The sequence below is a fragment of the Mobula birostris genome, chromosome 28 (genome assembly GCF_030028105.1).
Source record: "Mobula birostris isolate sMobBir1 chromosome 28, sMobBir1.hap1, whole genome shotgun sequence".
In the NCBI taxonomy this organism is placed as follows: Eukaryota; Metazoa; Chordata; class Chondrichthyes; order Myliobatiformes; family Myliobatidae; genus Mobula; species Mobula birostris.
This window is the reverse complement of record NC_092397.1, coordinates 3,067,063-3,081,719: the sequence shown is the minus strand read 5'-3', so window position 1 is coordinate 3,081,719 and position 14,657 is coordinate 3,067,063. Positions and strand designations below refer to the sequence as shown.

The window sequence follows — 14,657 nt, the reverse complement described above, 5'->3', positions numbered from 1 at the left end:
GGAATGGTGACTGTTGTGAGTATAACCAGCATTGTGTTTATTGATCTCAAAACCCAACTGTGTTTGGCCCACTTCTCCTCTCCCAGAAACCGAGTTCCCAGTTGCACTTTATTGTGATCGCTGCTACCAAGGGGAGCCATCACGGTGTGATCATTAATTAACGGCCTCTCATTGCAGACTGCCAGCTCAAATCGAGTTCAAGTTTGATTGTTATTCTCCCACGGACATTATGCAGCCAAACGAAACATTGCTGCCCCAGCACCAAGGGGCAAAACGCAACACATACAGTCATACACAGCACAGAGGTTTGTGATCCAGTGCAGACCATCACCGTGGGTAATAGTAGCACAATTTCCTGATGGGATGTTGACCCGGAGCCATATTTCTGCAAGAACAAACCCATAGGGCCCACGGTTTCCCTGTATCCACAGTGTGGGCCGACTCTCTCTGGGATCCCTGTTGCAGGAGGGCATACCAGTCACCGAGACCTGCAGCTTGAAGCCTAGTCATCGGAGAGCCTGGTGCTAAGGCCTAGTGTCCAGGTTCTGGTTACCAGACCATCCCAACCTGAGGCCTAGTGTTCAGAGTACCAGTCATTGGAGAGTCTGGCATTTGAGGCCTAGTGTTCAGGGTACCGGTCATTGGAGAGTCCCGAGCTGAGGCCTAGTGTTCAGTGTATCAGTTATCGGAGAACCCCAAGTCCAGGCCTAGAGTTCAGGGCACCAGTCATTGGAAAGTTTGGCATTTGAGGCCTAGTGTTCAGGTACTGGCCATTGGAGAGTCCGTGCTGAGGCATCACTGGAGAGTCCTGAGTCGAGGTCTGGATTTCGAGGTCCTCATTTAGATTCATCAGTGAGCCCTGGGGTTGATGCCAAAGATCAAAGGCCAAAGGTCGATTGGACATCTGGAATCCGAGGCCCGATGGCTGGAGCCCTGAATCTGTAACTCTACTGGGGAAGTCAAATCCAAATGTAAATCTAAACCTGAGCCTGTCTAAATCTTAACCTAAATCTGAGTCCGACCCCAAGTCTACGTCCCAGTCTGAGTCCGAGTCTAAATCAAGCCCGCGCCTGAACTCGAAACCCAATGCCTTCCCAGGGGCCTGGAGACCTCAGAGCTCACCGTCTGACTGACTGCCTTCCTTCCACAGTTTCACCCAGTCAATTTCGTAGACAATTACGGGAACTTCTCCTACGACGCGGTAACAAGAGACTTTACAAAAGTGCATTCGTCTTCAGAGGGGGAATACAGGTGTGGAAGCAGGTGGACATCCTTCTGTTCCAGAAGGTGAGGGGGCTGGTACCAAACTGGGCCCATTTTCACTTGGAAAGGCCTGACTCCTCTGCTGTTCATTCCTCTCCTTCGGAACTCCCTGAGTACTGACCTTAAAAAAAAGCTCAGCGTTAAGGTTAATGTTATCTGCACAAGTCCACGTGTGCACAGGTGCCACAAAAATCCACTTGCATCAGCATCGCAGGCTCGAGTATCAGGCAGATTGTCCATCATAACTCAACGTGCCAAGTACAGCTGATGGAATGGTGTGTTGAGCTTGAGTAAGGCATGGTGAGGCCTAACTTGGGGGATGGTCACCGGCCGACAGGAAGGACGGAAATAAGCTTGAAAGAGCACAGAGAAAACTTGCAAGGACGTTGCTGGGTCTGGAGGACCCGAGTTACGAGGAAAGATTGAATAGGTTTGGACCTTTGAACACAGAAGATTGAGGGGAGATTTAGCAGAGGTGTATAAAACTCTGAGGGGAATAGATTGGGTAAATGCCAGCAGGCTTTCCCACTGAGGCTGGGTGGACTACAACTAGAGGTCAGGGGTTAGGGTGAAAGGTGAAAAGTTTAAGGGGAAACTTCTTCACTCGGAGGGTGGTGAGAGCTAGACAGCGGAAATGGTGCATGTGAGCTCGATCTCAATGCCAAAGCGAAGTTTGGATAGGTACATGGATGGGAGGGGAGTGGAGGGCGGAGGTCCCGGTGTAGGTCATTGGAGTAGACAGGTTAAATGATTCAGCACAGAATAGATGGGCTGAAGGGCCCATTTCTGTGCTGTACTTTTCTATGACGCTATTCACAATAAGCGTGAATTAAACCCGCGTGCAATTTTCTTTCCTCAGCAATTAATCTGATCAACCGTCTAGTTTGGCCACCACCACCCCCTCTATTACCCCGTCACTGCACCGTAAGCACTTCAAACCACTTTTTTTGTAATGCCTTACAAAACTCAGTGGGTCAGGCAGCGACTATGGAGAGGAATAAACAGTCCGTGTTCGGATGGAGACGCTCCTTCAGGACTTTTACGCATGTTTTTCGTTTCCTGCTCATCCTCTAAGCTCTAACGTTATTTTTGTATAGTTCTTTATTCTTTATAATTATTGAATGTTTACCGCACCCTGGGCAACATGCCACAGCAAATTCCAAATGCACGGAGGTGTCCGTTTGTCCATTAAACAGTCTTCCCGTGACGACGACTGTTCTTGGCAAATTTTTCCACGGGGGAGGGGGGGGTTTGCCATTGTCTTCTTCTGGGCAGTGTCTTTACCAGGTGGGTGACCACCCCCACCCCCCCAGCCATTGTCAGTAGTCTTCAGAGTGATCTGCACCGGGTGCTCATACGACCATCCACCGCCTGCCCCCCCCACGGCTTCACGTGACCCTGATCTGGGGTGGGGGTGTTAAGCAGGTGCTACCCCTCACCCAAGGGTGACCTGCAGGCTGGCGGAGGGAGGGAGCGCCTCACACCTCCTCTGGTAGAGACGTATCTCCACTCCTCCACCCTCATGCAAATTTGATAAGATAATAAAGTTGATTTTAAAGAAGTCCACAGGTCCACAGCCATTCATGGTAATGAATTCCGCAGGTTCGCCACTGTTGGGCTGAAGAACTTCCTCCTCATCCCTGTTCCAAATGGAATGTCCCTCAATTCTGAGACCGTGCCCTCTGGTCCTAGACTTCCTCCCCCACCCCCCACCACCATGATCGGAAGCGTCATCTTCACATCCACTCGGTCTGGGCCTTTCGACATTCCTGCAGGTTTCAGTGAGATCCCGATCTCGCGGGTTGCGCCTCGGGGGTCCCCGGGTACAGGTCCCGGGCTCTCACAGGGTCCTAGTGCCCCCACCTCCGTAACCTGTCCTGTCTCCCCTACTTCCCACAGTCCGTGAAGTACCAGTACTTCCCGCACAACAGGACCTGCCTGAAGTCCCCGCTCCGGATTCCGTTCCCGAAATTTCGCGTCTCCAAAAGCGCCAAGTTCCTCAGCCAGCTTTACGTGGGCAGTGCTACCATCCCGAAAGCGGGACTTCTGACCAACATCTGGAGCAAAGTTGAGGATAATGGTAAGGAATATCCCTCTACACCCTCTCTTTACCCCTCTTGTTCCCTCTCTCAGCTGCAACCAACCCCCCAGGAGGTGGCAGTCATTTCTCTCCCACATTGGGCTGGTTCTTAGGTATCTCGTCTTCTCTTGTCTTTCCTTCTGCCCTCTCTCCTTCCCTCCTTTTCTTCCACTCTCCCTCCCTCACTTCCTTCTGCGCTCCTTCCCTCCCCTCTCTCTGTCATGCTCCCTCACCCGATCTCTTCATTACTTTCCCGAGCACTCTGTCTGTCTCTGTCAATCTCTTTCATGATCTCTACTTCTATCCCTCTCCCTCTCTCTCTGAGCGACCTCTCCGGATCGGGCCCCTTCCAACCGGACGGATCACCCCGCGCTTGAAGGTGCGGATCACCCGTCCCGACCAGGTGGATTACCTGTACTTGTAGGACGGGAGCCACTTGAAAGCCTCAAGTCTCATCTGCAGGGAGTCATTATTTTAGCCAATAAAAAAATAAATCAGGAGCTAGCGGAGCGGCCATTGTTGGAGAGGGCAGTGTTAGAGTGCTCCAGCTTTGGCTCGAGAGGCTTGAGCAAGCACAGGCAGAGGTTCGAGGTAGGTTTCCGTTAAGTTACTTTTCCAGTTTGTACGTAGCCAGTGTGCCCAGAATGGGTTAGTGAGTTAGTACCAGAGTTCCTTGTGTGCGATGTGGGTGCTCTGGGCACCTCCAGTCTCTCTGATAGCCGTGTCTGTACGGAGTGCACCGAACTGCAGCTCCTTCGAGAGTGTCTTAAGCAAAATGGAGCTTCAGCTGGATAACCTTCAGCTCCTACGGGAGACTGATACATAGGAGCTACAGGGAGGTAGTCATCCCTAGGTTTCAGGAGGCTGGTACCTGGGTGACCGACAGGAGAGGGCTCCCCTCAATAATGAGAATACTGCTTTGGACAGTGTTGGGGGGGGGTGCGATGCCCTTCCAGGCAGAAGCCACAGCGAGCCGGTCTCTGGTACTGAATCTGCCTCAGAAGGGAAGTGGGGAGAAGAGATGAGCAGCGGTGAGACGGGATTCATTGGTTAGGGGAACAGACGGGAGGCTCTGTGGGTGAGAACAAGATCTCCAGATGGCTTGCTGCCTCCTGGGCGCCCGCGTCCAGGACATCTTGCATCGACCCCTCGACCTCCTTCAGTGGGGGGGGGGGGTGAGCAGCCAGAGGTCACGGTCCGCGTTGGCACCAATGACACGGGCAGGACGAGTGACGAGGTTCTGCGTAGGGAACTCAGGGAGTTGGGTGCCACATTAAAAGGCAGGACCTCCAGGGCTGTGATCTCAGGATTGCTACCCATGCCACATGCCCGTGAGGCCAGAGCTAGGAAGATTAGACGGTTTAACAAGCGGCTAAGGAGCTGGTGCAGGAGGGAGAGCATCAGAGGTTTGGATCACTGGGCTCTCTTCCAGGGAATGTGGGACCTGTACAGAAGGGACGGTTGGCACCTGAACTGGAGGAGGACTAATATCCTAGCGGGAAGGTTTGCCACTTATGCTTGGGGAGGGGTGGAAATTAAACTCGAGTTATGTTGGGGGGAAGGGTGGGGACCAGGACATCAGAACAGATAGTAGAGAGGTTGCGGAGGCAAATGTTGTTCAGACCCCAGACAATGTCCGGAATCAAAAGCTCGAGCTCGGTGCGACCAGAGTGCTGAGCTGCATATATTTCAGTGCAGGAAGGATTGTAGGAAAGGCAGGGCATGGATCAACACCTGGAATTATGATGTTGTAGCCATTAGCGAGACTTGGTTACAGGAGGGGCAGGACTGGCAGCTCAATATTCCAGGGTTCTGTTGTTTTAGGGCAGAGCAGAAGGGATTATTGGGAGAGGGGTGGCGTTACTTGTCACAGCTGTGCTCAGATTGGAGAACTCATCCAGTGGGTAGAGCTGGGAATAAGAAAGGTATAATCACGTTGAAGGGGCTTTTTTTATATAGACCATCAAACAGTCTGTGGGATTTAGAGGAAAAAATTCTGTAAATAGTTTGCAGACTGTTGCAAGAAACAGAAGGTGGTCTTAACTTACCACGTATTGACTGGGAATCCCAGACTGTAAAAGGACTAGATGGGATAGAGTTTGTCAAGTGTGTTCAGGGAAGTTTTCTTCATCGGTACGTAGAAGTCCCAGTGGGAGGGTGCGTGATACTGGATCTGTTGTGAAGGAATGAGACAGGGCAGGTGACAGAAGTTTGTGTAGGGGAAAGCTTTGCATCTAGTGACCACAATGCCATTAGGGTTCAAAGTAAATATACAAAAAGAAGGTCTGGTCCATGGGTCGAGATCCTAAACTGGAGAAAGGCCAGTTTTGATGGTATCAGAAAGGATCTGGCAAGTGTGGATAGGGACAGGCTGTTTTCTGGCAAAGTGTACTTGGTAAGTGGGAGGCCTTCAAAAGTGAAGGTTTGAGAGTACGAAGCTTGTAAATATCTCTCCCCTCCTCGTTTGGGTTGTTGATTTCTGAGTTGTCTTGTTCCTTCTTGAGTTGTACGCCATATTTCTGTCCCCCCGCACATCCATTCACTCCCTCCCCCGCCCTCATTCCTTCTCCTCTCTCTGCGTCTCTCTTTCCCCATTACTCGCTCCCTCTTCTCTCTGACCCTCTGTCCCCCCCTCACTCTCTCCCTCCCCTCTTGCTCCTCTCTCTACCCCTCTCTCTGACTCCCCCCTCTCTCTTCCCCTCCACTCTCTCTTTCCTGCCTCTCCCCCCCACCCCCATCTCTCTCTCCCCGACTCTGGTCCCCTCTCTCTCCCCTCTCCCCCACCTCTCCCTCCCCTCTCCCCTCGTCTCTGTCTCCCCATCCCTCCTCTCCCCTCTCTCTGTCCCCTCTCTCCCTCCCCTCCCCTCTCTCTCTCTCATTCTGTCTCTCCCTCAATCGCCCTCTCCGTGTTGGTGTCATGTATTGGCTGTTTGGATCGGCCGTGTGGGTTGGACGTATTGCGTGGACATCCCGGACTGACCCGTCCCTCTCCGTGTTTCCAGAGAAATACACATCCCGGACGGACCCGTCCCTCTCCGTGTTTCCAGTGAAGTCCGTGTCCGGAACTGACTCGTCCCTCTCCGTGTTCCCAGTGAAGTACATGTCCCGGACTGACCCGTCCCTCTCAGTGTTCCCAGTGAAGTACACGTCCCGGACTGACCCGTCCCTCTCCGTGTTTCCAGAGAAATACACGTCCCGTATTGACCCGTCCCTCTCCGTGTTCCCAGTGAAGTACGTGTCCAGAACACACTCGTCCCTCTCCATGTTTCCAGTGAAATACACGTCCTGCGCTGACCCGTCCCACTCCGTGTTTCCAGTGAAATACGTGTCCTGGACTGACCCGTCCCTCTCCGTGTTTCCAGTGAAGTACATGTCCCGCGCTGACCTGTCCCTCTCCGTGTTCCCAGTGAAGTACACGTACCGTATTGACCCGTCCCTCTCCGTGTTTCCAGTGAAGTACACATCCCGCACTGACCCGTCCCTCTCTGTGTTTCCAGTGAAGTACGTATCCGGACTGACCCGTCCCTCTCCGTGTTTCCAGTGAAGTACACGTCCCTCGCTGACCCGTCCCTCTCTGCGTTTCCAGTGAAGTACGTGTCTGGACTGACCCGTCCCTCTCCGTGTTTCCAGTGAAGTACACGTCCCACGCTGACCCGTCCCTCTCCGTGTTTCCAGTGAAGTACACGTCCCACGCTGACCCGTCCCTCTGCATGTTTCCAGTGAAATACACGTCCTGTGCTGACCCGTCCCTCTCCGTGTTCCCAGTGAAGTACACGTCCCGCATTGACCCGTCCCTCTCCGTGTTTCCAGTGAAGTACACGTCCCACGCTGACCCGTCCCTCTGCATGTTTCCAGTGAAATACACGTCCTGTGCTGACCCGTCCCTCTCCGTGTTCCCAGTGAAGTACACGTCCCATATTGACCCGTCCCTCTGCATGTTTCCAGTGAAATACACGTCCTGTGCTGACCCGTCCCTCTCCGTGTTCCCAGTGAAGTACACGTCCCGCATTGACCCGTCCCTCTCCGTGTTCCCAGTGAAGTCCCGTCCCTCTCCGTGTTTCCAGTGAAGTACATGTCCCGCGCTGAACCGTCCCTCTCCATGTTTCCAGTGAAGTACACGTCCCGCGCTGAACCGTCCCTCTCCATGTTTCCAGTGAAGTACATGTCCGATCTGGCCCGTCCCTCTCCGTGTTTCCAGTGAAATACGTGTCCGGGACTGACCCATCCCTCTCCGTGTTTCCAGTGAAGTACATGTCCCGCGCTGACCCATCCCTCTCCGTGTTTCCAGTGAAGTACACGTCCCGCACCGAGCCGTTGTGGTCCGTGTTTCCAGTGAAGTACACGTCCCGTACTGACCCGTCCCTCTCCGTGTTTCCAGTGAAGTACACGTCCCACGCTGACCCGTCCCTCTCCGTGTTCCCAGTGAAGTACACGTCCCCTATTGACCCGTCCCTCTCCGTGTTTCCAGTGAAGTACACGTCCCGCGCTGACCCATCCCTCTCCGTGTTCCCAGTGAAGTACACGTCCCGTATTGACCCGTCCTTCTCCGTGTTTCCAGTGAAGTACACGTCCCGCGCTGACCCGTCCCTCTCCGTGTTCCCAGTGAAGTACACGTCCCGTATTGACCCGTCCTTCTCCGTGTTTCCAGTGAAGTACACGTCCCCTATTGACCCGTTCCTCTCTGTGTTTCCAGTGAAGTACACGTCTGGACTGACCCGTCCCTCTCCGTGTTTCCAGTGAAGTACACGTCCGGACTGACCCGTCCCTCTCCGTGTTTCCAGTGAAGTACACGTCCCGCACTGACCCGTCCCTCTCCGTGTTTCCAGTGAAGTACACGTCCCGCGCTGACCCGTCCCTCTCCGTGTTCCCAGTGAAGTACACGTCCCCTATTGACCCGTCCCTCTCCGTGTTTCCAGTGAAGTACACGTCCCGCATTGACCCGTCCCTCTCCGTGTTTCCAGTGAAGTACACGTCCCGCATTGACCCGTCCCTCTCCGTGTTTCCAGTGAAGTACACGTCCCACGCTGACCCGTCCCTCTCCGTGTTTCCAGTGAATTACACGTCCCGCACTGACCCGTTGTGGTCCGTGTTTCCAGTGAAGTACATGTCCCGCGCTGACCCGTCCCTCTCCGTGTTCCCAGTGAAGTACATGTCCCGCGCTGACCCGTCCCTCTCCGTGTTCCCAGTGAAGTACACGTCCCGTGCTGACCCGTCCCTCTCCGTGTTTCCAGTGAAGTACACGTCCCGCGCTGACCCGTCCCTCTCCGTGTTCCCAGTGAAGTACACGTCCCGCGCTGACCCGTCCCTCTCCGTGTTTCCAGTGAAGTACACGTCCCCTATTGACCCGTCCCTCTCCGTGTTCCCAGTGAAGTACACGTCCCATATTGACCCGTCCCTCTCCGTGTTTCCAGTGAAGTACACGTCCCGCGCTGACCCGTCCCTCTCCGTGTTCCCAGTGAAGTACACGTCCCGCGCTGACCCGTCCCTCTCCGTGTTTCCAGTGAAGTACATGTCCCGCACTGACCCGTTGTGGTCCGTGTTTCCAGTGAAGTACACGTCCGGACTGACCCGTCCCTCTCCGTGTTTCCAGTGAAGTACACGTCCGGACTGACCCGTCCCTCTCCGTGTTTCCAGTGGTACACGTCCCGCATTGACCCGTCCCTCTCCGTGTTTCCAGTGAAGTACACGTCCCACGCTGACCCGTCCCTCTGCATGTTTCCAGTGAAATACACGTCCTGTGCTGACCCGTCCCTCTCCGTGTTCCCAGTGAAGTACACGTCCCGTATTGACCCGTCCCTCTCCGTGTTTCCAGTGAAGTACAAATCCCGCGCTGACCCGTCCCTCTCTGTGTTTCCAGTGAAGTGCGTGTCCGGACTGACCCGTCCCTCTCCGTGTTTCCAGTGAAGTACACGTCCCTCGCTGACCCGTCCCTCTCTGCGTTTCCAGTGAAGTACGTCTCTGGACTGACCCGTCCCCCTCCGTGTTTCCAGTGAAGTACACGTCCCACGCTGACCCGTCCCTCTCCGTGTTTCCAGTGAAGTACACGTCCCACGCTGACCCGTCCCTCTGCATGTTTCCAGTCAAATACACGTCCTGTGCTGACCCGTCCCTCTCCGTGTTCCCAGTGAAGTACACGTCCCGCATTGACCCGTCCCTCTCCGTGTTTCCAGAGAAGTACACGTCCCACGCTGACCCGTCCCTCTGCATGTTTCTAGTGAAATACACGTCCTGTGCTGACCCGTCCCTCTCCGTGTTCCCAGTGAAGTACACGTCCCGCATTGACCCGTCCCTCTCCGTGTTCCCAGTGAAGTCCCGTCCCTCTCCGTGTTTCCAGTGAAGTACATGTCCCGCGCTGAACCGTCCCTCTCCATGTTTCCAGTGAAGTACATGTCCGATCTGGCCCGTCCCTCTCCGTGTTTCCAGTGAAATACGTGTCCGGGACTGACCCATCCCTCTCCGTGTTTCCAGTGAAGTACATGTCCCGCGCTGACCCATCCCTCTCCGTGTTTCCAGTGAAGTACACGTCCCGCACCGAGCCGTTGTGGTCCGTGTTTCCAGTGAAGTACACGTCCCGTACTGACCCGTCCCTCTCCGTGTTTCCAGTGAAGTACACGTCCCACGCTGACCCGTCCCTCTCCGTGTTTCCAGTGAAGTACACGTCCCTCGCTGACCCGTCCCTCTCTGCGTTTCCAGTGAAGTACGTCTCTGGACTGACCCGTCCCCCTCCGTGTTTCCAGTGAAGTACACGTCCCACGCTGACCCGTCCCTCTCCGTGTTTCCAGTGAAGTACACGTCCCACGCTGACCCGTCCCTCTGCATGTTTCCAGTCAAATACACGTCCTGTGCTGACCCGTCCCTCTCCGTGTTCCCAGTGAAGTACACGTCCCGCATTGACCCGTCCCTCTCCGTGTTTCCAGAGAAGTACACGTCCCACGCTGACCCGTCCCTCTGCATGTTTCCAGTGAAATACACGTCCTGTGCTGACCCGTCCCTCTCCGTGTTCCCAGTGAAGTACACGTCCCGCATTGACCCGTCCCTCTCCGTGTTCCCAGTGAAGTCCCGTCCCTCTCCGTGTTTCCAGTGAAGTACATGTCCCGCGCTGAACCGTCCCTCTCCATGTTTCCAGTGAAGTACACGTCCCGCGCTGAACCGTCCCTCTCCATGTTTCCAGTGAAGTACATGTCCGATCTGGCCCGTCCCTCTCCGTGTTTCCAGTGAAATACGTGTCCGGGACTGACCCATCCCTCTCCGTGTTTCCAGTGAAGTACATGTCCCGCGCTGACCCATCCCTCTCCGTGTTTCCAGTGAAGTACACGTCCCGCACCGAGCCGTTGTGGTCCGTGTTTCCAGTGAAGTACACGTCCCGTACTGACCCGTCCCTCTCCGTGTTTCCAGTGAAGTACACGTCCCACGCTGACCCGTCCCTCTCCGTGTTCCCAGTGAAGTACACGTCCCCTATTGACCCGTCCCTCTCCGTGTTTCCAGTGAAGTACACGTCCCGCGCTGACCCATCCCTCTCCGTGTTCCCAGTGAAGTACACGTCCCGTATTGACCCGTCCTTCTCCGTGTTTCCAGTGAAGTACACGTCCCCTATTGACCCGTTCCTCTCTGTGTTTCCAGTGAAGTACACGTCTGGACTGACCCGTCCCTCTCCGTGTTTCCAGTGAAGTACACGTCCGGACTGACCCGTCCCTCTCCGTGTTTCCAGTGAAGTACACGTCCCGCACTGACCCGTCCCTCTCCGTGTTTCCAGTGAAGTACACGTCCCGCGCTGACCCGTCCCTCTCCGTGTTTCCAGTGAAGTACATGTCCCGCGCTGACCCGTCCCTCTCCGTGTTTCCAGTGAATTACACGTCCCGCACTGACCCGTTGTGGTCCGTGTTTCCAGTGAAGTACATGTCCCGCGCTGACCCGTCCCTCTCCGTGTTCCCAGTGAAGTACACGTCCCGCGCTGACCCGTCCCTCTCCGTGTTCCCAGTGAAGTACACGTCCCGTGCTGACCCGTCCCTCTCCGTGTTTCCAGTGAAGTACACGTCCCGCGCTGACCCGTCCCTCTCCGTGTTCCCAGTGAAGTACACGTCCCGCGCTGACCCGTCCCTCTCCGTGTTTCCAGTGAAGTACACGTCCCCTATTGACCCGTCCCTCTCCGTGTTCCCAGTGAAGTACACGTCCCATATTGACCCGTCCCTCTCCGTGTTTCCAGTGAAGTACACGTCCCGCGCTGACCCGTCCCTCTCCGTGTTCCCAGTGAAGTACACGTCCCGCGCTGACCCGTCCCTCTCCGTGTTTCCAGTGAAGTACATGTCCCGCACTGACCCGTTGTGGTCCGTGTTTCCAGTGAAGTACACGTCCGGACTGACCCGTCCCTCTCCGTGTTTCCAGTGAAGTACACGTCCGGACTGACCCGTCCCTCTCCGTGTTTCCAGTGGTACACGTCCCGTATTGACCCGTCCCTCTCCGTGTTTCCAGTGAAGTACACGTCTGGACTGACCCGTTGTGGTCCGTGTTTCCAGTGAAGTACGTGTCCCGTACTGACCCGACCCTCTCCGTGTTTCCAGTGAAGTACACGTCCGGACTGACCCGTCCCTCTCCGTGTTTCCAGTGAAGTACACATCCCGCGCTGACCCATCCCTCTCTGTGTTTCCAGTGAAGTACACGTCCAGTACTGACCCGTCCCTCTCCGTGTTTCCAGTGAAGTACACGTCCCGCGCTGACCCGTCCCTCTCCGTGTTTCCAGTGAAGTACACGTCCAGTACTGACCCGTTCCTCTCCGTGTTTCTAGAGAATTACGTGACGACCTTCACAGACGTAAAATGCCTCCCCCAGTACCGAGCGCATTTCCGCGAGGATGGCTGGTTCTCGGAATCGTAAGTTACCTGCTTTTAATCTGACTCTTTACTCTACCCCTTCCCTGCATGTTCTTTCTTCTCTCTGTAACCCCTTCCGGCCCCTGCACCCCTCCCCATCAGTGTAACCCTGTGCGGCCCCTACACTCCTCCTTCTCTCTATAACTCCCCCCTCTCGCCCCTACACCCCTCCCGTCTGTGTGAACCGCTCCCTCCCTGTACTCCTCCCTGTCTCTGGGCTCCCGTGTTTGGGCCTGGCTGCCCATGGCGACCTGTTGGGAGGGTCTGGTGCGTGATGCTCCTTTGTTCAACGATTCTGCCTTTGTTTGCAGCTTCTATAACCTGACTCTTGGGATCCGAGATCCGAAAGTCTTCATCCCTCCTTCGGAATGTGACGATCCAGTCTAAGGACGTACTCCCAGGGACCAGCAGCACCCATGGGCGCTGTCACCTCCGTTTCTGGAGTAAATGCGAGCAGGGTGGGCCGGTTTCTAGATATTCAGGGAATTGGGGGAAAACTGTGAAAATCAGTGCCACAGGCACCCGTGGAGGAGAAATCACTTAAAGCAGCTTCTTGATTGGTCAGGGTGAAAGGTTATGAGGAGATGACACGAGATTGGGGTTGGGGGAGGTCATCATCAATCAGCCAACCATGAGCCAAATGGTCTAATTCTGCTCCAGCGTCTTCTGGTGTGATGGGGATCCGGCAGCCATGGAAGATATGACAGGAGCTCACAGAGTGTTAGAACAGACCTGACGGGCCGAGTGGCCTCCCCCTGCCCTTCGTCCTGACCTCCATTTGTCGAATCACAATAAAGTCGAGTGCGATCTTGCCTGCTTCTCTTGTTTCCTCAGGTCACAAGCAATCATTTGAATCCGGCAAGCCGGCTTCATTTTTTTGGGGGGGGGGGGAGTGTTGTTGGGGGAGGGTGTGGTGGGGCAGGGGCAGTACCCTGGAGAGGAGGGTGGTGGGGAGGCTGTTCGGCCCATTGTTGTCTCATTGTAAGGGGGATAGAAGGAACCCCTCCCTCATTGGTATTGGTGTTGTAATTGGCTTATCCTCGTCACACATACAGAGGTAAGTGGAACAAAACACTGTTCACACTGTTCACACTGATCGTTACACAGCGCGCTGAGGTAGAACAAGGTGAAACGGTAACAGAAGGCAGAATAAAGTGTGACAGCGACAGAGAAAGTGCAGAGCAGGGAAACAATAAAATGCAAAATCATAGCAAGGTAGATTGTGAGGCCCACATGTCCGTATCGTACAAGAGGCCCATTCAGGAGTCTGACGACAGCAGGGTAGAAAGAGTCCTTGGTACCTGTTTTCCGGTTAACGAATCTTCACGGGGGGGGGGGTTCCCAGCCTGGGCTCCACGGACCTTTCAGTTAATGGTAGGGGGTTCCACGGCATCAAAAGGATTGGGAACCCCTGCTTTAGACAAAGGAGAGTCGGTGGATGTTGTTGACTTGGGTTTTCAGAAGGCCTTTGACGTGATGGCACAGATGGCAGCCTGTGGCCATAGAGCAGTACAGCACAGAAAAAGGCCCTTCAGCCCATCTAGTCTGTGCTGGATGATTAATCTGTCACATCCCATCGACCTGCACAGGGACCATATCTCTCTCTACCCCTCCCGTCTTGTACCTACCTGAACTTCTCTTAAATGTTACACCCTAATTTGCCTCCAGACAGCAAACGTCTCCTCCTCTGTGATCTGTACAGGGTCCGCAATCTTGTAGCTGCTAGCCTCACTTCTACAGGCTCAGTGACCGTCTCCCGAGTTAAAGGACTTGCAAAGCGTGGATTGGGACGAGCTGTTTCCTGGCAAAGGTGTGCTCGGTGAGTGAGAGGGCTTTCCAAAGTGAAAATTTTGCATGTTCCTGTCAGAATAAAAGGCGAGGACAACAGGTTTAGGGAAACTTGGTTTTTGGGAGGTATTGAGGCCCTGGTTAAGAAAATAAAGGAGGCGCATCACAGGTAGAGGCAGGGAGGAGCGAATGAGGTTCCTGAGGAGTACAAGAAACGCAAGAGCACAGTTAAGGAGGAAATCAGGAGGACTAAAAGACAAACAACATTTAAGATCTCCCCAATCTCTTTTGGCTGCGTGCACAGATGACCTCTCTGATCGTCCAGAGGATCAATTTTGTCCCTTGTTATCCTTTTGCTCTGAATATAAGTGTAGACTCCCTTAGAATTCTCCTTCATCTTGTCTGCTAGAGCAACTTCACGCCTTCTTTTAGCCCTCCTGATTTCCTCCTTAAGTCCTCTTGCATTTCTTGTACTCCCCGAGTACCTCATTTGTTCCTCCCTGCCTATACCTGCCATGCACCTCCTTCTTTCTCCTAACCAGGGCCCCCATATCTCTCGAAAACCAAGATTCCCTAAACCTGTTATCCCTGCCTTTTGTTCTGACAGGAACATACAAGCTCTGCGCTCTCAAAAATTTCACCTTTGATGGCCTCCCACT

At 54.4% G+C, this 14,657-nt stretch overlaps 1 protein-coding gene across 1 annotated transcript; it reads left to right on the top strand.

Annotated features, from left to right (window-relative positions):
- Positions 1-5: 5 nt before the first annotated feature.
- LOC140188917 (ependymin-like) lies at positions 6-13,022 on the top strand (the record flags this gene model as incomplete). The annotated part of the gene is made up of 5 exons (XM_072245570.1): positions 6-15; positions 1,151-1,287; positions 3,163-3,343; positions 12,126-12,210; positions 12,522-13,022. Coding segments are annotated over 5 exons (489 nt in total), but the record flags the coding sequence as incomplete, so codon positions are not given.
- Between the last annotated feature and the right edge of the window lie 1,635 nt (positions 13,023-14,657).